Source organism: Centroberyx affinis, unplaced genomic scaffold, assembly GCF_046629955.1.
Source record: "Centroberyx affinis isolate AG114_WGS23_722 - 3 ecotype Tasmania unplaced genomic scaffold, CSIRO-AGI_Caff_v1 ptg000123l_1, whole genome shotgun sequence".
Lineage (NCBI taxonomy): Eukaryota > Metazoa > Chordata > Actinopteri > Beryciformes > Berycidae > Centroberyx > Centroberyx affinis.
This window is the reverse complement of record NW_027278824.1, coordinates 766,136-790,877: the sequence shown is the minus strand read 5'-3', so window position 1 is coordinate 790,877 and position 24,742 is coordinate 766,136. Positions and strand designations below refer to the sequence as shown.

General features: G+C 41.4%; 1 protein-coding gene across 1 annotated transcript in view; it reads left to right on the top strand.

Annotated features, from left to right (window-relative positions):
- Positions 1–4,778, top strand: part of kiaa1549lb (KIAA1549-like b) — a 61,080-nt gene extending 56,302 nt beyond the window's left edge. Inside the window, exons 19-23 of the mRNA XM_071529199.1 lie at positions 1,427–1,801; positions 2,623–2,720; positions 3,036–3,184; positions 3,288–3,439; positions 4,509–4,778. Coding sequence (XP_071385300.1) covers positions 1,427–1,801; positions 2,623–2,720; positions 3,036–3,184; positions 3,288–3,439; positions 4,509–4,778 — 1,044 coding nt within the window. The remainder of the gene's footprint in view (positions 1–1,426; positions 1,802–2,622; positions 2,721–3,035; positions 3,185–3,287; positions 3,440–4,508) is intronic.
- Positions 4,779–24,742: the final 19,964 nt, after the last annotated feature.

The window sequence follows — 24,742 nt, the reverse complement described above, 5'->3', positions numbered from 1 at the left end:
GTTGTTTGATCCCCATCTCCCAGCCTCATGACTCTTGGGCCACCTCTACTTGCACTGCTTGCACTGCACTTAACTATACAACTGTTTCAACTCTGTTAAAAAAAAAGGCATAATAGCCTCTACTAGCTGCGCTCTCCTTCTGCAGAGCTACTGGCCCTATTGATTACAGTGGGACTACTGTAGCTGCAGGCCACATCACTGCAGATCCATGTCTCTGCCTGTCCGTGTTGCAGGGGGGACTGATTTATGAGGTGCACTATGCTAGGTCTCCTGTGGCTACCCTCTATTCGCACAGGAAGTAGGGCAGCCTCAGCTCCTGTTCATTTATCACTGAATAAAAAGGACTGGATAAATGGAAACATGGAGGCTGGGAGAGGGAGAAAGAGCAGAGGATGTAAAACAGAGAGGAGAAAAGGGATGGAGAAGATGGAGTGAGGTAGTAGGGAAAGGGATACGGTGGGAGAGAAATGAATATAGAAAGTGGGAGAGGTTGCTGGTAAGAGGAGGGGAGAGAGGAACGTGGTTTTATATAGATACAAGAGAAAAGAGGGAGAGGAGGGAGAGACATCATCGAAAGAGTAACACATATAGACCTCCAGCAGTTTGCTGCAGCGCTTAATTACTTGTGTGTAATTTGCTGGATTGTTTATCACCACAGGAGAGGGGGAGCGCAGATGAACAAAGCTTACTCACTATAACAAACTGTCCCCTGGCTCTGCTGCCGAGCCTACTGGGACCGTGCAGAAGCACCGCTGGATCAGGCTCATCCAGCTGGCGTATCTCAGGACCACAGCGCAGCATTAGACAGGCTCTTCTAGCTCAGTCAGCACCTTGTCAACAACCCACTGTGAGGATGAGTCAGTGACTTCCCGAGTCGTTATAGAACTTATCATTTCTCAGCCTTCTCAAGGTGTATCTGTGACATCCCGCTAAGTCATCGAGGGGAGGTTTAATTTCCTACTGTTGGATCCAGGTGTAAATCAGGACACGGCTAGCCAGGTGGGCTCTGGTGTAGATTCAACCGCACAAGCCAGCCCAAAAAAGGAGAAAATTAAAAACACTGGGCGCTTTAATTAAAATTGTGCCCGAGTTTCATATCATTCTTTTCATTCCCGTTTGATACATTCCATAAGGATTGCATCTGGGTCTACTTCTCAATCAGACCGCATGCTTGTTCTACTGTACATGGATCAGCAAGTCAAAGTTTGAAAGTCTTTGTTGATCAGAAGAGGAAAGCTGCATGGCTTTTTATACGTGTTCACTGGAGATGCTTATTGGACATTTGGGGAGTCCATATGTGAAGGAAAGAGAAGAGAAAATCCAAGGCACTCTCCTGAAGTTAAAAAGCCTTTATTGTTTGTTATTTGAAAGTGTTTGTTCAATATAATATACTCATAGTTGTTGCGTGTGTGTGTGTGTGTTTTAGACTGAGCCTGAGTTGATTGAGGAGACGAATGTTGACCGTCTAATGGGGCCACAGGGATACATGTATGGCCGGGGGGTGAAAGGCCACTCAGAGACATCCACTCTGAGCTCACAGCCCTCCATTGACGAGGTGCGACAGCAGATGCACCTGCTGCTGGAGGAGGCGTTCAGCCTGGCTTCGGGGGGGCAGTCCACATCTGGACGGCACTCGCACCACCACCACCCCCATCCTGGCCACTACAGCCCCGCGCCGCCTCCCCTTCCCTACACAGACGTGGTAACCAGCGCCCCTGGCACGATGAGCCGTGGACGGGGGGGCCTGCAGTGGGTGCCGTCTTATGGAGCAGATATGTATCAGTGCAGCCTGCCCAAACCAGTAAGTGGGATGATTATATGTTGCTTAAAGAGGTGTACTTAAAGGATAAATCTGGTTATTTTCAACCTGATTGTGTTTGAAATAGAGATTTTCGTACCTCCACTTCGCTGGGAATGCTGCTCTCCAATACAAACTCAAGGGCCAAAGCAAGCTCCAACAGTTGAAACCAAAAAGGGAGTAAAACACGTCTTTTCAACACAATAACACTCACTCAGCTTTGGGACCTGCCAACACTTGCGTATATGATGGTATTAGATTTGTTATTTTAACTAGTGTGGCTAGTTGGCAACCGTACAAGTATTCTGATGCCATGTTCATGTCATATCAGATGTTGTGGAAATACAAACTGCCAACTCGGAAACCCATTCAAAATATAAACGATTTTTGATATGGGCGTTCCAACGATAAAACTGAAAAAAACTGAAGCAACAAAATCCTATTCTTCCACTTCTTCCAACAAGGAAATGTGTGAGCAATGGAACAAATGGGCTACTATAACTGAAATGTTGTGATAAGTGTTCCATCACAGCTATCTAAAGACATGTGGAACAGCAGTGTGAGTGTTACTGTGCTGAAAGGACATGTTTTAATCGGTTTTTGGGTTCAACTGTTGGAGCTTGCTTTGGCCCTTGAATATGTAGTGGAGAGCAGCGCTCCAGGCCAAGTGGAGGTAGCTCTACAGTGAAGTAAGTGATGAAATCTTGAACACAGTCAATGGCAAAAACTTGGAAAATAAAGCCCAGGTTGAAAATAACTGGAATTATTCTTAACAAATATGTGAGAGTAGTTATAACCTTAAAAATGTTCACTGTCTGTTTAAGGCCTTTCGCTTCACCCAGCTCCCTGACATGGCCATGGGCTCTCCTCCTCCCCCTTTACCGCCTCGCACCGGACCGCCTCCTGGGACCTCCTTAAGACGGTGAGGCCTAAAGAATAAGCCACACTCACAGACACAGACACACACACTGTTAGTGGCATCCTGAATCCCATCAGATATTCCTCATTTATTCACACTCGAATTCACGTTCAGGGACCAGATATTCAGTAGGTAATATTCTGTGGCCAGGGTGATTTTAGGTCTTGTATAAATTTGAATATTGAACTAGTGCATTGAAAGATGCCAAGAATATTAATGAGGAGTGTGCACTTTTCCACGTGGAGTGTCTCTACCATCTAGTGGCACAGACCTAGAATTGCATTGAATTTGTGCCTCTGCAATCTCTGTCCAACTTAGTTCGTCATCTGACTTGGGGCCTAAGGGCAGGAGCTCTGAGACATCTGTCACTGACATGCAGGCTCAACATGACAGCAACCCTTATGGGCCAACCTCCAGAGCTGCACTCCCATCCATCACTGCAGAGCAGCCCATGTCCAACTACTCAGGTGAGCCTACAAGGAGCCTTAGATGACTCCTAACTTTTAGAAGCGACCCATAATGTGCTTTACTTTCATCAGCAAACCTCGATCTCTCCCCTCTTCCAAACAGGAAACCCAATAACAGCTGTGTACGCCATCCCAGCCGCCAGGTCCGGCTACTCCGAATACTTTGTCTCCACACCGCCCACTTCCTACCGGAGTCCATCCTGGATGTCCTATCCGCCTGAACCTGAGGATGTGCCGCCACAGTGGGCAGACACTGTAAGGGACCCTAGCAAGGCTGACCCACACTCACCAGGAAACACCCAATCCTGCTTGAGGGCTAGGAACAGGAGCTAGTTGGAGAAAATTTCATAAAACCATAATGACGAGCAATGAATCATCTGGAAAATTAGGTAGAATGTAAGCTAAAGCACTGCACCGGATAGGGCTATATAAGAACACACACACACACACACTAAGGGGGTCAGTAGGGAAATTTATCTGTGGCATGTCATTTGAAATGTACTAAAACATTGTAGCTGTTTGCAGTCAGTCTCATTATGGTTCTGACACTGAGCCAACAGTACTGCTCATGCTCCTATCTACCCTTGAACAGGATTGGGCCTTGTTGCACAGGGCTCTTCCTCTTTAACCCCCCCCCTCTATCTTCCATTAAAACAAGATGGGCTCCATTCTTCCTGTCAGATCTGTTATTACCCATGTGACCCCCCCTCCCTCCCCCTCTTCCCTGCACTGGACTCTCCTTGTTTGTATGGAATGTTCTCTTTATCCCTGTCTGTCTGCCTGTTTCAACCAGATGCCTTCACGCAGTGTCTTTTTGCAGAACCAGTGTCATTTAGAAACCATTTGCTGAACTGAATTTATGGCTGGCGTTGAGTGGACACAGCAAAATACCGGGGTAGTTGAGCACATTTCCTAAATGAACACCTATTTACTTTTTTTTAAGAATTTTTTTTGAGTTGTTGTGGTATAAATCAGACAGTTATGAACATTTTATGTCGACATTCGAAAGTAGTCCATTTTTGGAGTTCAAACGCTTTGTTTGAATTGAAGTCCATTTCAGAATCACAGATCCTCACACTCATTACTTTCCCCGTTATTTTGGTTCCTTTATAGTGATTTCTTTCCAAATTCGCTTGTGTATATTTTCCCTTATCACCCATTTAATTATTTCTAAAATAGTGGTGCAAAAGAGAAAATGTTCACTCAGCAAAATGAAAAACTAAGGCATATATCCTTCTAATAATCTAATTGGCAGCCATTATTTTCGTGGGCAGTGATAATGTAGTTGCTCTTTTCTTGATGCCCTGTCTGCCCTGTTTTGCAGGTGCCCCTGCCGGGGTATGTGGAGGCTTTTCCTCATCCTCGCTACCCACAGGGTAGCCCCTCCCGGCTCCCCCTGCAGTACAACCAGGCACCGGAGCAGCCACCCACTGCCCCTACCACAGCATCCCAGCAAAGCCTGCCCCAGGCTGGGAAGGACATGGACCGCATGCCCCTGAGCAGCCTGTCCACCTCTGCACTTGTGCAGGCTATCCGCCAGGAGGTGGCCAAGCTGGCAAAAAAGCAGAATGATATGTTTGAGTTCCAGGTGTAACTCTGCCCCCGGTGTCCAGGAGGTGGTTTGCCGTGTGTTGGTCTCATTTCATCGGAGACGCACAAAGGTGGAACTCCTTCAAACTGCTTTTTGATGTTTGTACTATAAGACTGACTGATCTTCTTTACCCACTGATTTTTTCTTTCCTTCTCACACCCTACATTGGTGTTTTTCAACTCCCGACTTATAGGTACTGAAAGGTGATGGCTTTCTGAAACAAACTACCATCATCTTCTATTAATGATGTCTCAAGTAACTACATGCATCACTTGTAGATATATCAACAGGACACTCAATGGTAAATATTATCATGGAAAAGATTATTTTTTTCCATGATTAGTCATTTTTGCGAATCAATACAAATTGAGGAGAGAGAGAAAGTAGCATTATTCTGTCTGTACTGAGAGGACCAAATTATTCCAAACAGAAAGTTAAGTATAGACCACAATGTATATAAGCATGTACAGTATAAGGACACCATGTATCTTATCTCTTTTTATAGACCATATCAGCCTCAACAAAATGGGCGACACCAATATTGGTTCATTCAGCCATTATAGTATCATATCAAAATTCTTCACTGTCAATCTATTTTCATGACAAATAGTAAAACCACAATAACAACAGAAATGGTCCATCCTTGGTGGTCTCATAATTTTCAGAACTTTAAACAGTAATGCTAGCTCCCACCGATTATCAAATTGAGTAAATAATTTGCATCTGCTTTTTTTAAGTAAACCCAACATGTTATGTTTGGATTGCTAAAACACACAAAATCTCAAGCTGCATATATCATGTTGCACACTTAAAAGCTGATGAAAATTGTTGCCTCTATGTATTTGAAATAAAATTAAGCATTTGTCCTCGCTTCATATGTTTTGGTGTACCCCAGAAGGTACATTGACTTGAGAAAAGACAGATATTTTCTTTGAAAAGCGATGAGTGGTTTTTATAGTATATTGCCGTTGTTGGATACTGAAATACACTACTTAAGGAAAGAGAGGCACATAACGAATGTTAATGCCTCTGAAAATTAACTGAACTTTGACTCTATTATAAACTATTATTTATCTTTTCTTGGACATATTGCTTTTGCAGATGTGACATTTTAGCACTCATAAATCCATAAGGAAAAACCTTTGTTAAGTTTATTTATAGTTGCAGCTAGATGAACATCTCATAGTAGCAGATTTATTCTGAGCCCTGTGATTTGAAGATGCACAGATGTTTCAATGCACATACAACCCAAAAGCCTTTGGCACAAAGCTACTCTCTTTGCTGCTGGCAGGGTGGCACACTTACTTGTAAAGTTAGGTTCAGACAAGGTGGCTCCATGGTTTGTTTACTGGGCCTGTATGCAGAAGGCATCTTGATGGTCTCACTGGCCTCACTTACTAATCCGAGACCAGTTTGTCTCTTATGAAGTTCATGTGGTCATTTGACCTGATGAGTGATCCTGGATCAATACTCCTGTTCTAAGAACCTTGTGCACAAATGTGCACAAACCCTGAACTCTTTGTGTGACTTAACATTGTGAATGTCTGCCTGAGAGTGTCAACTCCCATTGATTGTACTGTACTTGTCTTTTTCCAAGAACTGTTTCAGAAGCACTTTATTCTGTCTGCATTCCTGATCATGTCAGTGTGGTTTGTCAATGTGCCCTGGAAGTATCGTCCAACCTATAAGGTGCAAAACCCAAACATTATGTTTTGTGATACGGAGGTAGACATTTTCATTCCATACAGATATTTCATAATGCCAAGTAGGTATAAAAACTGCTTCTTTACATTATTCACCAATTCAAATCATACTTCACTCGGGCATGAAAGCCATCATTAGGTCATGGTGAACTCAACTCTTAATGCAGAGTTGCTACTTTGGAAGTGGAAAACATGACCGACTGAAAATGAGACTTTGTACAACAAGGGTGCTGCAGTGGATTTGCACAAACAACGAGATGCTATAGATTGTCCACTTTAACCATACTTTTGCAAATCTCACTCTCAAATGCTTTGCAGATTACTGTAATCAATGGCAAGAAAACGATCAGTCATGGTATAAGAAAGGCACCTAAAAATGAAAAATGCCTATAAATCATTATTTCCTTTTGTACCATAGTATTGCTATTACAGCAATTCTGGATGAAATAAGTCTTTTTGCATTATGACTATTCAACCAGCCCTCTCTCTCTTCCATATATCCATGCCTGTAAATAGGTATAAGGAAATATGTCTTAATCCCAACAAGAAATTTGTTGTTGCTTGTGTTCCCAGGCTTTCTTTTAGGCTACTTATTAACCAGAGAAGCACTTCATGGTTACAGTCTTATCATGAACTGTATAAAAGAAAACATTTTTGTGTATACCATTAGTGAACACTTTACACATTCTCATGCTGGATAACTGAGAAAGCGTATCGATACTAAACAAAATGTGGATTAAGTCAAAACAAGGTTTTAGGTGGTTTGATTTTGGTTTAGAGGCCTGTTGACTAGTATTTATTCTATGAAATGAAATATAAAGTGAGCTAAGTTGATTAAAATCAATGTCTTTTTGTCTTTTCCTGTCTGGTTTCCTCATTTCCTATTCTTCCTCATCTGCTTGACCTTGTAATACCTGATGTTCCTCAGAAACTGATCTGAAAGAGAGAGAGAGACAGACAGACAGAAATATTAAACTATGATTAAAATTAAATAAAACAGATTTTATTAGAAGAAGAGAGAGTCATTCCTTTCCTTCAAAACCTCCTTCCTCTGTGGATGTGTCATTTTTCCTGCTGAGCAGAATCAAATGAGCTGAACTTTTTTAATTAATAATTTAATATGATTTTAAGCTTTCTATTGATGCGGTCATGACTATGGAGATATAGCTGAGGAATCCACATGTGAACAATTGTGACTACCAACCCTAGTCTACCTTGGCACTTTATAAGTAGGCTATGTTTGGGAAAGTATTATTATTATTATTAATAATAATATTGTTATTATTATTATAATTATTATTATTAGTGGTAGTAGTAGTAATCGTAGTAGGCCGAGTAGTAGTAGCAGCCGAGTAGGCTAATCCTCCTATTATGTTCATTTGGTTGGTCATTTTGACCCCAATGCCTTATAAAACCAGAGAAAATATAAAAGTTTTACACATAGTGTATATTCTTTCTCTTCGTTTTGACTGATAACTGAGGGAAATTTCCCATGCAATTTTTGATCGTTAAAAAAACATTCCCATGCTTCAGGACCCTAACATATGATGGCAGTTTTTTTTTAATAGAGTTTTATCTCACCTGAAAAATTTCTGCCAATGAGGTCCTGTCACAGCTCTTTGAGCGACTATTTTGGTGACTAATTTACTTTTTATTGGTGTTTTTTTTAAGTATTGACTAACTGCTGTGTGTTACTTGCTGATGTTCTGAGGTGTAACGTTAAACTTGGGTAACACTTTCAATTACAATAATTTTTTGTAGGTTTAATGGGGTCAATTTGACCCCAAACATAAATTATTTATGTAAATTTTAACAATAATTAATTAATCAATTCATAATAGGAGGGTTAAGTAGAGAGAATAATTCTTGGCTACTTACAACGTGGGGTGTCCAAGTTCTCTCCTATCATGGCGCATAACTCCATTTGTTTGAGTCGGATGCAAAGATCACAGATCACTTCTGCCTCGCTCCATGGGGGGGAGTCCGGACCCCCTGCTGGCGGACTGAAGGCCTCCAGAGGTCGGTAGTCCGGCGCCGCCAACCGGCCCGTCCTCGGCCAGGCTGCTGGAGCTTCAGCGGGGTCCGTCTGGCTGGGTGATTCCCTTCGATCAGTGCAGCCATTGGTAGATTTCGCGGTGGAACCATGTAAGTTTTGGGTGGAACTTACGGTAGAAGAGTTGGACTTTTTCAGTGTTGGAGTCACAGGGGGAGTCCAGATTTTCATATCTTCCAGTGTAGGCCTATCGTCGTAGATAGAGGGGGAATATATGCTCTTCATTTTGCTCGGTCAGTGCAGTGGATCGTTCATTTGTTTACATTCGAAATGGGATGCGCCTAACAATTCTATAACTTATAAACAGTGACCGGTGTATCTATGGAGGCTAGTTGGCTTGTTACCAATGTGATGATGTTGCTAGACAGAATGTTTAAGCATGCATAGTCTAAGGTTTTTAGCAAGGTTTTCAAGGACCCCCTAATTAGGCCACAGATTACCATTTGATTACATTTCTGTCCTGGGACCCCGTTTTATAGTTGTTATGTGATTCAGTGTAGATCTGCATAGGCTACCTGTTTCTGTAGGTGGGAATATAACAGTGGAGAGAGTGAGGTCATTCTATAGATTTAGCAGTTATGTCAGAAATGTCCTGTCAGTCCCGGCTGGTGCCATCTTGGAGGTCCATCCTAAAAATTGACCTTGTGCAACCAGGCTAGAAAGAGAGTGATTTCTGAAAATGATACGCTTTGTGGGTGTGGATCCATACAGAGACATTAAAGCTAAAGGTGAATTCCAAATTTAGGTTACTGTGACAAAGTAGACTATTTTGTCTTTTGCCCTAGCCCAAGGCTGGATTAAGGGCCCCAGGGACCAGTGGACACTCCAGCTCCCTCAGCAGCTCACACTCAATGGCCATCAAAGAGAATGTTGAAAGCAGTTTCTGACCTATGATTCATTTTTTACTCTCCTCTCTCTCCCTCACACTTTGATACAGGTAAACCGACTCAGAATAGAAGCATTCCACCCTTCGTTGAATTCCTATTCATTTTGTTACTCTTTTTTTTTTTTTTTTTAGCCCAGAAATTTGTGGAACATTTTGCAGTAAGGCTACATCTTTTGTATCTCTTTGCTTCCTGTTTTTTCTTCTAGTAACCCATTTACTTGCCACTGAGCATTTTTGTTTTGGCAGTGATTCTTTTCTCTGCATGTCAAACACACACACACACACACACACACACAAACAACAACACAAAAGAAAAAAACACACAGCACAAGACATGACACGCTAACTGACATAAATCTGAATAAAATGAATCCCATGTATACAGTAACATTTACTTATAAAGAAGAAAACACCAATCTTGGATATATTGGACACCAGCTATCTGTTTGTCCCACCCATCAATTGTCGTCATTTCAGGAGTTTTATATCCGGATCCATTTTTTTTTCTTTGAACCCTGTTTGCCAATCTTTCTGTTCTTCAAACGGATGAAATAATGCAAGTAGAAATGACATAATGCTGAAAGTTATTACATATTTTTAACGCGTTACTGAATAGACAGATGGATGTGTCCTGCTGGGGAGCTGTCTGTGGTGCTGATCAGTCAGCACCTTGCTAGAATTTCCACCCCTGCGTTCCGGTCTAGTGGATATGTAAGTAGGATATGAGGATAGAAATCCAAGGTCTCAGAGTAGACAGGCAGATGTCTCTCTGAGACATGACAGGGAACTAATGTCTCAAACAGGGATGGTAGATTTTAGGCCAAGTGTCACATTCTGGTTTGATGCTGGTGTTGCCTCCTAGAATTTTCTAATATCTCTGAAATATATACGTCTACATTCTTCATGCATGTGTATACATAAGAATGGCATGGATATTTAGCCTCTTATAGTTATCTTAAGACTTAATAGAATAAAGTTCCTACATCAGAAAAACGCGGCTGTGGAAATACATTTTTTGTTAAGATAATGTAACTATTGAATTATTAACAAAGTTGACCAGTGACCAGTGCTGTATGCAGATGAGTCCATGCTACTACACTGCTACTCTCAAACTAGGCTATGCACTACAGAGGGTTATGGACTTGATTCACCAGTCATTTTGAGATGGACCAGCAACCCAGCCATCACAGCCGCACTGAGCAAGTGCTGAGTGGCTGATGTTAAAGACTCAATCGCTCCTGTGAGAAAGGGCCCCTTGTATTCCTTCACTCCTTCCCTCACAACTGGAGCTCTTGTTAAACGCTGAGCAATGGGACAGAATGATAACTAGACATTAAAAGGCCCCTGTTCAGTCCTTCCTGTCCTTATTAGAGGGCTCATAGTTTCCAACAGAACTCACAAACCAGAGAACTCAAGAACCACAGACAGCAGGTTACACATTTGAGCCTTTTTGGAGATCAGTGGTGACACGGGCAATGATATGATTAGCAATTTAATACTATTTACACAAGCACACTGCTGATTTTGTCTTTTATTGTGCATGTGTGTGTGTGCGCAACAGAGGCCAATTGTCCATCTCTGTCTGCTGTGTATTTGTCTGTGTATAGGTACAAAGGGTGCAGTAGTGCCACCAATCTGCAGTTCGCCTTTCCGCCAACAGGGCTCAGCATGGAGCCATGCAGGCAAGGTTATGCCTTCTCTCCCAGCGGCAGCAAATTCTCATTCTTCTCCCTCATTCTCCAGGACTGTGAGCGAGATATTGTTCTTTAGGGTCAAACTCTGGCTAATTTGATTTTCCTCCCAAAGCTCACAGTCATACCTGCACAACCCAGGGGCCTGGTGTATAATACTTTGCACAGTTTCTTGCTTTCAGTTACTTTTAAGTGTGAAAGATTGATGCACATGTGCAGGCTTTATGGCTTCATTTCAACTCCCACAATGCCGAAGTGCCGCATCTTTGCCTGTTTTGTATTTAATGTCTCAAGTTATAAATTCTTGATGAGGCTGAATAGGATATTATTTGGAAGTTTTACTTGCCATTATTAATAAAACAATACATGCCAATTGGGAAGAAGGGATGGCAGCAGTAATAGCTGCATATAACCAAGAGGCAGAACATTGTCACTGCCATTGTCATGATCTCTAAATGCAAATCTGCCATTGTGCTCCCACAATGCTAAAGCAGTTATTCTTCTTCATTATGTCTGGGAATAACATGCATGAATAATCTATCAAGGACTATATACAAGATATGCATTAGACAAAAATATTACCAATAACTTGGTCAACTCAGTACAACTCGATAGTCACAGTAATAGCTCTCAAAACTCTAAGGGAATTAAAGCATGGGTGTTACAGCATCCCAATGTGTTTAGATGTCTTGTTATACAGATTACACTCCTCCACTTGGCAATGTTTGCATGCTTTAATTACTGGTTATGTTTATCTCATTACTATGAGTCTGCATTTGAAATTCAAAGACTTGTACAACTTGTTTTTGACATTGTCCTTCCTCCCAGGTAGTGTAGATAGTTAGGGTCTAATTTGGCAGTTGTAATTAGATGTGATCCAACTCTGAAGGTCCATTATCTCTAATAAAGGCTACTTAAAGTAATTATGGTACAGCCGCCTGAGCACATGACAGCTCTGAGATTAGACAATTACCACAATGGTCAGTGCAAGGACGGGTCAAGGGAGAAAAACACACATAAAAGTAGCTGAGTGAACAAACCCTCTCTGACACTAGGAACTGATGCCTCCATCCCCTGATACTCTGGGAGTGTACTTGCACATTCACATCACTCTCAAACTGGATTCAGAGCGAGATGCTGTGAAGCCTGGGGAATCAGACGGGATTTGCGTAATGGAGCACAGCCTCAGATACTCTAGTGTTACACAATACAGAGTCGGAAGGTCTCACTTAAATGAGACAAATCATGAATCACTCCACCCTTAAACGATCTAATGACAATGCACACTGTATATCAAAAGATAACGTTTTTCTCTTCTTGTATCCAGATCATTTGACATGGGTGAGAGTGAGACATTGTTTTCCACTGACTGAACTGTTTCCCAGTGGTGTAATTTTAATGTGTGAACCTGGTGGGTGGTGGATTGAAAGTCAGACTCAAAACCAGACTGACTGAGCCTCATTATCTGAGGCGCCTCTGAACTACACAGTGGAATAGGACATTAAGATTATTTGATCAGCTGTCGTGCCTCTGAAACAGATGCTCTAGTTCAAATGAATCATGTGCATACAGTAAATAAAGCTTGGCAACTTTTCCTGTGTCAGCGCAGTTGAGCTTTAAATAGATAACAAAACAAAAAAAAAAACCTTCAGGGTTTTTATAACAGCAGTTCTGTGTGGTGCAGCTTGCTATTTCATGTAATTTTATCGATTATTTCTCTGCCTACTCCATATGGTACATCAGAGTCCAAGAAAGCTGTCCACCTCCATCTCCCAAAACCATCATACCACTTTATGACATGGTTATTGGAAGTGTAAAAGCAACTGCATGGATTCTCCAGTTTCACTGGGTAAAGAGACGAGATAGATATCAGCGCTGGCATTACTGCACGCTGTTAAGGTAATTGCCCCTCTCCATCTTCCCCCTCGCTTTGCTGTTCTCTCCCCTGGCCAGTGTTGTAGTGGCTGTTTGGAGACTCTAGGGGCTGTCCAAGGTACTTAACCAAGCGGATATGTCACCACCTCAGTACCACCTTACTGCTGAAGAGAGACAGTCCACTGCACACTGTTTTTCTACTGGTAACTAAAATAATACCATTTATACTGAAAAAGCCACCAAACACTAAATACTAAAGTCAAGTGATAAACTCATTTGGTCCAGGCTGCATTACTACTGAAAGATATTTAGCAACTTAGCATTCTGTTGCATAGCATGCTGTTGTGAGGTCTGAGAAATATTATTGATTGACAGCATAGGTTGGAAAGATGTAATCTGAAGTGATGATTGAATTTAAGATTACCCGTCAATCAAAAGTAATCAGTCGCTGATTTCTGATTACCACTAATGATTACTTTTTAGATTACCTCTGAGCCCTTGTGTACAGGAGTATTTTTGGTGAAGGACTATCTATACCACTGGGAGACAGAGGAGCAAGCTTGAAATAGCAATTTTATCGTCGGACAGACACCAGAGTTTGAACACTGTAGTCGGGCAAAGCAGTGTTCCATGATGATGGGCTTTTCACAGAAGAGGTTACAATATACTGTAGATCCATCAATTCATGGTAATATTTTGAAGATACTGTTTGTACCTAATAAGGATATAGGACTGAATAACTGAACACAATTTCCCTCTTCTGTAGTACATTATGTACTATTTTCAAGCTAAGACAGTGTGTGGGAGTCGCTTTACTTTTTCTGTCTGACCAATTCGCCTTTGCATCTGTCTCCAAGACTTAAAAACTTTTTCACTTTTGTTTACTAAAACCTTAAAAAGTGTGGCTTTAAGATGACTCTTGGTAGATACAAAATGCCAATTACGCCAGAGAAGCTAAAGCAGATTAATTCAAGGAACTGTAAATATGTGATCTTCACACTTATTTAACCCCAGCCCCCCCACTCTCTTTCAAACGAGTAGATGTCTTCTGGAGGCTGAATCAATATATCTACTGTAGTGTTTCTGAGCTCAATTTCTGGATTGGCTTAGTAGCCTTTTGTGCTGGGATTCATTTCGTTGTGCATATTGCTTGTTATAATGTTTTAGGTATTTTTTTTATTGTGTTGGAAACATCATATCAACTTGATAAATCAATCTAAAATAGTCTATTATCTAAATAACATGTGGCCTAGAATGGGGCGGGCCCACTGTTGGCAGCATTAGAAGAGACAGCTGCCTTCCAGAAAAGTAGTTGTGTTTGTTTCGAGCGGCCAGAAAGAGCTACTTCTCTGATTGGCTGGCAGTACTGGAGAGTGTGCACCCTCCCCCTGCCACAAATGTAAAATGATTGGTCAACTCCAGTAAAGTCAGATTTCTACATCACAAACCAACAATATTCTGACTGGCCCGTTTCAAAGGTGCAACTTTGGCAACTTTTGACTTGCAGCTGTGAGAGATTGGTATTTCTCCTTTTCCCTTCTCTCCACTCTTGAACGTGCTGCCTCTAACCAACTCTCAATATCTCTCACTGAGTTGCCTTTTGGACCCCAACCAGTTTGGCTTCAAGACAGCCTATTCTACTGAGACTGTGCTCCACTCTGCTAGAGCGGCTTCTCTTCAGTCCACATCCTCCTAGACCTATCCGCTGCCTTCGACACTCAGCACCCACCAGATGCTCATCTCCACCCTTACTGACCTGAGGATCTCAGGATCTGCTCTCATGGTTTGCCTCTGGGATGGGCAACCGTGTGCCGTGGAGGGCCAAGCATATGCAGGTTTTCATTCTGAGTAAACACTACCGCTCTGTCCTGAAACACTCCCTTCAGCCTCATCCAGAATGCTGCAGCCTGCCTCATCTTCAACCTCCCCAAATTCTCCCATCTCACTTGCCTCCTACACTCCCTCCACTGGCTGCCCATATCAACTTCCTGACCCTGGTGCTTGCGTACAAGGCTGTGAAGGGTTCTGCAGCCCCATACCTCCAGTCCATGGTCCCGCCCTACACACCATCGCCCACTTGACTCCACCTGGCCTTGACTCTTCTCCCTCCTGGCTCCCCAGTGATAGAATGGCTTTCCCACTCCATATCTTCCATCATAGACTGAAAACTCATATTTTCAAGAAGTACCTCAAGCCACCCTCTTCTCTTCCTCCACTCATTCGACTTTCTCTTAAAAAAATCTCTCCTTGGCACTTATTTCATTATAGCACTCGAACTTTCATGATCATTCTATGGTCACAGGAATATTGTGGGCAATACTGGGCACTAATTAGGGACTTTTGCACTTTTGCTTGTAATTTTAGGTGACAGGAATTTAAGCTTATTCTACTAATACATTAATTGTAAGACAGCTAAATGTCTAAAATGTAATCTATTAATAATTGTTACTTTCAAGCACTTATTACATTAATAAGTGCTTGAAAGTGTCAGGTAAGCTAAAAATGGCGAATGAAACAAGTGACTACATATTTTTACACCGAAGCATGCAATGTACGCACTTGTTATACTTGAAGTGATGTATGTAGTGTAACAGCTAATGTGATAATGATTACGATGTTTTTTTTGGGGGGGGGGGGGGATTTATGTTTTCCATTGTCCTCAGGTAAAATACTAACATTTGCATATATATTAATGAAGCATTAATATATATGCAAATGTATTAATGAAGCATTAAATCTTGAATGTTTAAGTCATGAAATCAATGGGTGATATTATTTTAACTGATTAGATTTACATAATCTCACAGCAAGTGGGATGTTTCTTCCACCAACATGCTTGTCTCCCCCATACATAACCTTTTTTAACAGTTCAGGGCAGACAAATGCACTGTCACTTAGAGACAGTGAGTTTGGATGGGAGTAATACTTTATATAAATTTGGTGGTTTTCTACACATGCCTCATTCACTTTATACTGACTTGGTAATTTATGAGCTGTTTGCTGGTAGATGTTGACTTTGTCATGACCCGGTCCAGAGTTAGGAGGAATATAGGAATATATACAGCTTCCTTCCTGTTATAATCACACCACTTAATCATATTTAATCATATTAAAAGCACCAATCTTCATAAAAATGTATTTCTTGCTTTGGACCCCCCCCCCCCCCCCCCCCCCCCCCCCCCCCCCCTTTTTTTTTAGCACCTGCCTATGATTGAGCAGTAGGCAGTGCTATTATTCACAAATATAGAAGGGAATGTCTCATTTGAATAGATCATTGTGGGGAAGGTTGACCTGAGGTTTTGCGTCTAGAAAAAAAAGGCATGACTTGACATTAGATAATTGATCAGGAGTGTTGTCAGCACTAACAGCTCTGAAGTGCACATATCAAGGGCCAAGAAAATGTTCTAGTCCCTGATCTCTAAAACCACTTTCTCACCAGTTTACCCTTGTATTGCCAAAGCACTCATTGCTCCTCATTATACACAAGCACAACACACCATAACGACAGATTTGAGCATTGTCCCAAATGTTAGGGCTTATTTGCGGTAAAGTAGCTTAGGCACACTTACCTAACCAAGCGTTTGGGGAATGAGGACAGAACAGAGCATTGAAATGGCTGTATTCCCAAAGTTCACCATAATAAATTGTAGGATATAGGGAATAATGAATACAAAACACTTTCCAACATAATCCTGGGTGTCAGGGCAGAATATCAAATGACAGCTTAAAATAAGACTTGATGACTACATAAAATAGACATCCAGTAAATCTTTGAACTTTAATGAAACATGTTACACTACCTATAACAAAGCTTACAGTAAAAAATATAGTCTTGATCACAGTCACTGTAATTTGCAACATTTTTATTGTTATACTGTGTCTCCCCTCTACATTTTGCATGACCATTAAATCATAACCCTTATTATCAATTCATTATTATTTCATATCCCACCAAATAATCGGCTTACAATTCTGTTTATGCATGTTGTAAAGTTTGTGCTGTGCTATGCAAATTTGAGCATCAGGGCTGGATAGAGCAAAGACCCAAGGGTCAGACTCATTAAAGAATGAATCCTCAGCCTTAAAAAATTATTGACCAGTCCTGAAGTGATTATATTAATGATAGCATTTACTAGGAAAAACAAGGGGGAATTTATTCAGGAGAAATAAGTTGGGCAAGGGTTGTCACAAATGAAGGTACAGAGGAAGGAAACATGTGTTATTATCCTCCTAATGAACAGGAGACTGCAAGAGAAGAGTAGGATGGAGGAGCATCGGACACCATCACATTAGCTGCACATACACATGGTATCAATTGCAGTGCTACATGCTTTTTTTTTGGACATTTTTGATTTTCATACATTTAATGGATGGAACTCAGAAAGATTACATGTGAAAATGAAGGGGGACAGACCTGATTCAACCTGCATTTTAATGATCTGGCTTATATATGCGGCTGCTCTCCAAGATAATATGGGAAGCTTTTACTCTCTTTAAGTTCACCGCATCTCTTTGTCTCATTCCTTATGTACCACTCTCAGTAAAACACTCTGCCTGTCACCCAGGCACCATTCCGCCACCTGCGACCCTGCAATATATTTGAAGACTTGTCTAGCAGGATGTTCTTCTGGATGTACACCTGTTCCTAGCTGCTCTGCATAAGATGCGGACTAAAGACTGAGAACACGGAGGATAACTCAGCCTGATCTCACAGCACCAGATGCAGAAACAGACAAATGTCTCTATAAATAGTTGCTTCATAATGGATTGATCCTGGTATCTTTAAAACTTTACTTAAATTGTTTTTAACTGGTGCATTGTTGCTGATATGCGTGTTTGTGCATGCATTTGCCGGCATGTGTGTCTGCGCTGTAGCAATTAATAAGCACTCTACAAAATCTTTCAGCATATCTCTACCTCCCCATCGTAGATCCATATTTATTCTCCAGTAAATCACTGGGATATGTCAGAGGTTAGGAACAAAGTCAAAGGAGGGCATCATTTATATGATTTCACCTGTGTGAAATAATTTTTTATCCCATCATAGATGTATTGGTAAAAGGACAGGTTTGTGATTAACCTACCACAAGCCCTAATTTATTTTAGTGGGTAATGGGCCCAATTGGCTGTCACAAACAGGACGAAGCATTCTGTCCAATCAGAGCAAAACGTCCCTGATTGCCTGGAAATCAATTATTCTGCTCACCGTAATTCAGGCAAACAACTGAGGGAAGGCTAATTAGCCATCATTGCCATATGTGAATCATGCATATGTGCACAGGTGTACATACACACACACACACACACACACACACACACACACACACACTGAAAGCTCTCTGCCCATCTTGCTACCACTTCACATTGGCAGCCAAAAAGATGAACTCCAATATTGCTTCAGTCTGCTTCTTTTCCTTCAAAGAGCTGATGAGGCAAAGCCACTGAACTTGTAATTCTTTCCTAACGCAAACTCCCTAAAACCAGACAAGCCCAATCACGCATGCTGTCTGTGGGATGAGTGCCTCATGTCTCCGATTTGGCTCAGTGGGCAGTGTGACAGCTGTGGTGTAGAGGCTCAGGCGTATCATAAAGCACCCACTAGTAAAACCATAATGTAATGGTCCTTTGATTCAGACCCCTGGCCTATCTATTGGTCTCCATCATATGCAGGCCGGCTTCCCCTCTGGTCCCCAAACTGCTCTCTTTTTCTGACCCGTTGTTGCTTTGGGATTTTCACTTCTTGGCCAAGCTGCAAAGTAAAAAAAAATCACAAAATCTTTTAACACCAATGATCACAATTTTTGCCCCTATTTATAGTTGAGACTGGGCAGAGACCTTAGAACATACACCAGCGAGGTTAAATTTAGGGTTAAGGTTAGGATTAGGTTTGAAACTATTTTTGGTGAGTGGCAGGCTGAGTTCCTCCTTTGTGACTTGGCCGAAAATTACAACCGTGTTTTGGCACCGGTTGGTTCTAATTGAAAGCATCTGTAAGACCTCAGCTGGATGGGATATGCAGAGCTTTGGCTGGAGCAGAGACGGAGGAGCTGGCAAAGCTTAGCTCTCCTATTAGGATTAATATCCTCGACACCTGTCTTTGGGGAAATTAATGGGTGTTACTGTAAGCTGCTTTCTTCTTTCTCAAGCCTTTTCTGCTGATTTCTTCCTTTCTTGCCCCTTCCTCTAGCTCTTTCTCTCTCTCTCTGCTGTCCCTCCCATACTTTCCCTCTGTAGATTAATAGCTCAGTGATATGTTAAAGACTGCTGTGAGTTTCCCTACCCAGCTGTTAGAAAGCGGAGTAGTCAGCAGGATCTGGCCACTTGGTCCTCACTTCTCCTCCTTTATCCCATTCTCCTTCAAGGCTCTTCCTCTTGTCCTTTCCCCTTCTCACTCATCTGCCTGCTTTTAGTGGACTTCTCCCTGATAGTGGCCACTTTAAGTTTAATCACTGCTATTTCTGTCCACAATGCTTGAATATGTTTTGAAATGGTAAATGAAAAAGTCTATTCTCCTCGCAATTTATAAAAGTCAGTTTCATCCCTCGCTCAATATTTTAGGCAACAAGGTCAACTCATTAAAATGTTTCCTCCCGTAAGCCTTACCTCTCTGTTTTCCTAGAAAATGTTTACAATTTAGAGCCATTAAATTGGAACAGAAGAGTTCCACGAAGCCCAAAGCAATCAGACTAGATAAAATCATACCTCCTCTCTGTTGTTGCCTCAATTGATGATGAAACAGTTCTCTCTTCCTGAAGTTTTCTATTTTCAATTAGAATCTGTTGCTTTGAACCGAGGCTGTTCTTTATCTTGCTTGATTAACTTATAGCTGAACATCCTTTCAAGAGCTTTACAGAGATACAGCTTGATATTTGTGCAACACAGTCAAGGCAAACTAACAGTACAGCAGGTATATAGTGCCGTTGTAAACTCACCTACCTGGGACACCTTGCTTGGCAGATTCCACTTCCCATGCTGTGGCTTTTCTTACTGCTGCTCTCAAGAATAAGGAAGTGAAACGAGGGGAAAAAGGGAATGAAAGCCAGAGAGGCTTATTGAATGCATAAATCACTTCCTGGTTGGAGGGTATGTTGTTTCATTGCTAATGGATCTCTCCCACCGCTCTGTAAATCACAGTACACACAACTAGACATGCTACTCTGTCCACTCAGTGGTGGCAAGACTCTTATGAAGGGAAAGGAAGAAGGCATCACTCTGCTGCTCTCTATTTCACTTCCCTCTCTTTTTTGTCACCCGTCTCTAGTAAAGGGCTTTGGGTTCACACAGAACTGCAAAACAAGCGCTATTTAGGTTAGTGCTCTCGCTCTTTTGCCTCTTCCGTATCTGGGTAAATGGGCACTTACTCAGCTCAGTGGGGGTGGCAATAATCCCTGATTCTGAGCAAAGTCACCAAAAGTTCATGGGCAACCATAATGTTCCCCAGAATACCTTGAACTCCACACAACTGCCAGCACTGAAATTTCATTGTTATAGCTTCTCCCTGTGAATGGTATGCCCATTCTCTGTCCATTATTTCTTAACTTTTTTCAATCGTTTACCATTCACTGATTGTATTCTTCTGCTACCTTGTGGGAATAATGTAAACAGATCAAGTCTCCATGAGCCAAGCTCTGGCTGCGATCTGTGTGATCTGTGTTTTCTTGATGGTGGATCGAATGACTCCCACTCTTCAACCAGGGAAGGTATTAGAACCTTTTAACACCTGCAGGGTTTTTCATTTAATTAGCCAGCTATCTCTGCAGTGTGGAAGTTCACGTAATGAGTGAGATTCAATCAGACATGCCTAGTTCCTGCCTGCTCTTTTTTTAAGGGTTGACATTCATACTGACCCTATCTGTCTGCTCTCTGTGAAGGGTGACTCTTGCTTTGTGCTCCCCATGCTTCACTAACCTTGCTGCAGCGATTGCCAAAGTCCCTCAGCCGGAAAAGCTTCATTACAGGGGGGAGATAGTTGATGAACTCTAACCCTTGTCCACATCTGACATGGAGCCTTCACTCCACACTTTCTCTCCTTAACACCCCTTCAAACCCCTTCACCTCTGGACCCGTCTCCTCCAACTCCCCCTGTAGGCCATCGTTATTTACAAGACTCCATTCTCTGAAATTGGCTGTCTAGCGCTGTAGTTACCTCAGAAAGAAAAAGAAGAAAAAGGGAAAAGGTGACAGTTAGCCTCGGTCTTTGGCTGCAGAGCATGTGGCCATTAATGATGTATGAACGGAGCTACCTGCACAGCCCTCTGCAGAGAACCATGGTGCCACCTAATTAATGTTTGGTGAGGTGTTTTAGCTGCCACATACAGTACATGTCCATGACCTTACGGCATCCAACACCTGTGGCCTCTCAATTCCCACAGGACTATCAGTCAAAAGCACAGAAATCATGACCTGTTTATTGTCATCAGATTTCCAGCAGACATTAGGGTCATGGCATAAAGATGATTAAAATCACCACAAAGGGAAAAAATTGCACAAAGCCAGTGGATGAACTGGTGCACCCATGGCTGATGTCAAAAAGCTGGGAGGAATATGTAGAAGCAAAGGTATGCTTGTTATTGTTTTTTTTTGTTTTTTTTACAAAGATGAAGTAGGGACACTATCTTAAAACAGGAAAAAAGGTTCAGGACGGCAACATGTTCCCTTCAGTCATTTATTGGCCAAGGTGTTCCTGCAAGGTAAATGACTGAAGGAAGCATGTTGCGTCCTTAACCTTTTTTCCTGTTTTTATATTATCGCTAGGACTGAGCAGCCCTTTGATTAGCTTATTTTCCATACTAATGTTAAGCTGTACAGTACATATACCTACATTTTATATGGCCCGAAAATCCAGATTCTGGATTGGGGCTTTAATAGAAAATCTAACCTTGAATATAATCTAGGCTATTCACCACATACATTTTCAGAATTACAGTATGTACAAGCAGTCTTCATAAGGCAGAGGCCTTCTCAATGCTATTATTTGTGATGAGCAAAGAGGTTTTGTACCCTCGAGATTGATCCACTAATTAATTCTGCAGTTTATGGGCTGTCACGACAGGCAGAGGAAAAAAACATTCAAACATACAAAAAAAAAACCCTAACTGACTCAAGCATGTCAAACACATGCCAGGGGTGAACTAATTGTGGAGAAGGAAGAGGGGAATACAGAGAAAATAGAGAAAGAGCTTAGCTATCATCAGTGTCAGTCCGTCCCCCGGAGGTGGAACACAGAAGCTAAAAGATAGATTTTACCAACTCCTCCGCTTTAATACTGGATCCCTTGTTTCTGTGATTCTGTCGCTGAATACAATAGTGATTTAATTAGGCCAGATTTTTTAGAGGAGCTAATTATAACATAATTAGAGAAGTTTTTGAAATTATGATAGACTAATTAGAAAGCAAATAACTGCCAGGCATTGTGATGAGAATTTACACCTAAAACTGTGAGTTTGAACTATAGGTAAGAAAAATGGTTGTAAGCTTACTTTACTTTACTTACTTTTACATTTTAGTGTAAAGCCAGTTTTACCAGAACCTTTTCAACACACTTTACAAAGGGTAAAGCAATTTGAGAGAGAATCCTTGCGTAACATAACATCATCATGGATGTGTCAGAAGTATACAAGAGGAAGACTGACACTGAATCCTGCAGGTCAGCAGCTGTAACTCTAGTCCTTTTCAAATGGTAAACCTCTTTATAAGCTACGGCAGTGGTTCTCAGTCTGGGGGTTGGGACGCCCCAGGTGGTCATGAGATAATTTTGGGGGGTTGTGATCTGATTTATGAGATAGGAGAAAAAAAACCATAATTCTACAGTACAAATTTATAATCATGGGTACTTTTTCAGATTTTTCCCTAATATTTGCTTTTTTCTTGTAAAATACTGAATAGTTTAAGCCTCTAGGCCTCTGATAATCATTCAGATGAAACAACCTGAAAAGGGAGAATCATTATCTGATTGAACTATGCATATGCACGTCTGTGCTGAGGGTTGTGAGAAGGCATTGATTTATTTTAAGGGATGACAAGCCCAAAAGGTTGAGAACTGAGCTCCTCTCTGTGGAGGGCCGAGCTCTAAAAAAAAAAAGCTCTTAATTGTTATTAAAACCCTCTAATGTTGAAATAAATACATCAATTTAATAATTAACTTTTCTATAGACCTAAAATTCTAATCAGAACCAGTAAAAACAATGATTCAATGCTCCCGAACAAGTTAAAGACATTACATTGTAACTTCTTAAACTACTTGAATCCACTTTGTTTCACTGGAATGCTGCAGGAACTGAATTCCAAACACTTTTCTTCCTGCAGGCTTATGAAGTCTCTTGAACACTTTTTTGGTGAATTCCATTTTGGTCCACAGTACTATAGGTTTATAGCTATTCATGTTTTTTCAAGGGGAAATGAGTTGTAAAGGGATAACCTTTTGTTCCGTTGCACTAAAGCCCCCTTACAGCACTGGAAGAACGATTTACATGACTGCCAATTAAAGTCTGTAGTGTTAAACGTATGGACCTAGGGCTGGAAAACCTTTCTTTTGTGCAACCTCAATTTGGCAAGAGGCATTTTCTGCATTACTCCAACTCTGGGAGATGGACTACTGAATGGTGTCGGAGAAAGAGACATGATGAGCGTGTCCTCCATCCTGCCCCTTAATTAACTGCTGGATACTGTACAAAAAGACCATGTAAATGTATTGGCTCTCACCCCTCTGCTTCCCTGGAACGATGCTTTTGTCATGCCGGTAATTTGATTTATTGCAAAGAGTAGGTGTGTACAATGAGATTGTCTGCCCCTGTTGCTCTTAATTCGTATCTTTACCCCCTTGGACTTGCTCTTTGAGAACAACCTTTGTGAATCTGTGTATTTTTCTCAGTCAGACAAGTGTTTTGTTCTTTAATTTATAGGCACAAAGGAAATGATAACTGAGGAGACCTGACATTTAAGGGCTGTCAGTATGTGTGCCTGATTAGCTCAGTCTTTTCAAGGAAAACAGCACAATTATCTGTTCCTTTCTATTTTTGTTTTGAGTATGTGTCTACTTTTTAACGTTTTGTCAAGAACAAAGGGCTACAGGCCTGTTTGAGAGAAGAAAACGGTTACCACATGGTTTGTGTGTTGCTTTATACTCTTTGATTAGTTATGAATTTGATTAAAATGTCAACTGGTACTTTACTGAAGTATTTAAGCACTGCAGTGTTATGATAGCATGGAGGAAACTCATTGTGGTTGTGTGTGTGTGTGTCTGTGTGCACTAGCATGCATTTGTCAGTGCTTGCATTTGTTTGTAGCCTATGATTGAAGACATACAAATATTGCACACATATTATGCTCATCTGTAACATAATGTAAGCAGTTGTGGATTGAGTGTGAATCGGTAGAAAATCGGTAGAAGACGGCTTTGAAACACCATCTTTTTGTATTTGGCGGAGTATACAGGCCTTAGCAATTTTTATCTGTATGAAATCCCACACATCCCTGAATGTTTACTGCAGAAAACCATGTTGCCAGTCTTAATAAAATCAACAGAAAAAAAGTAGCCCTCCTCTTGATCGCCTCCCTCTCCTCACCAGATAACTTCTCTGACCTCATTTGTCCTTCATACATTTTGTTGGTGGAGGAGAAGAGAGGGCGACACCTTATTACCACAAACCTCTAGAGTCCTTAAAAAACAGCCAGACTCTCATAGCTCTCATGCATACTCATTTTAAAGTTTTGATTACCAATCTGCTGCCCGTAGAGCCGAATGGATTTGGTGCTCAATG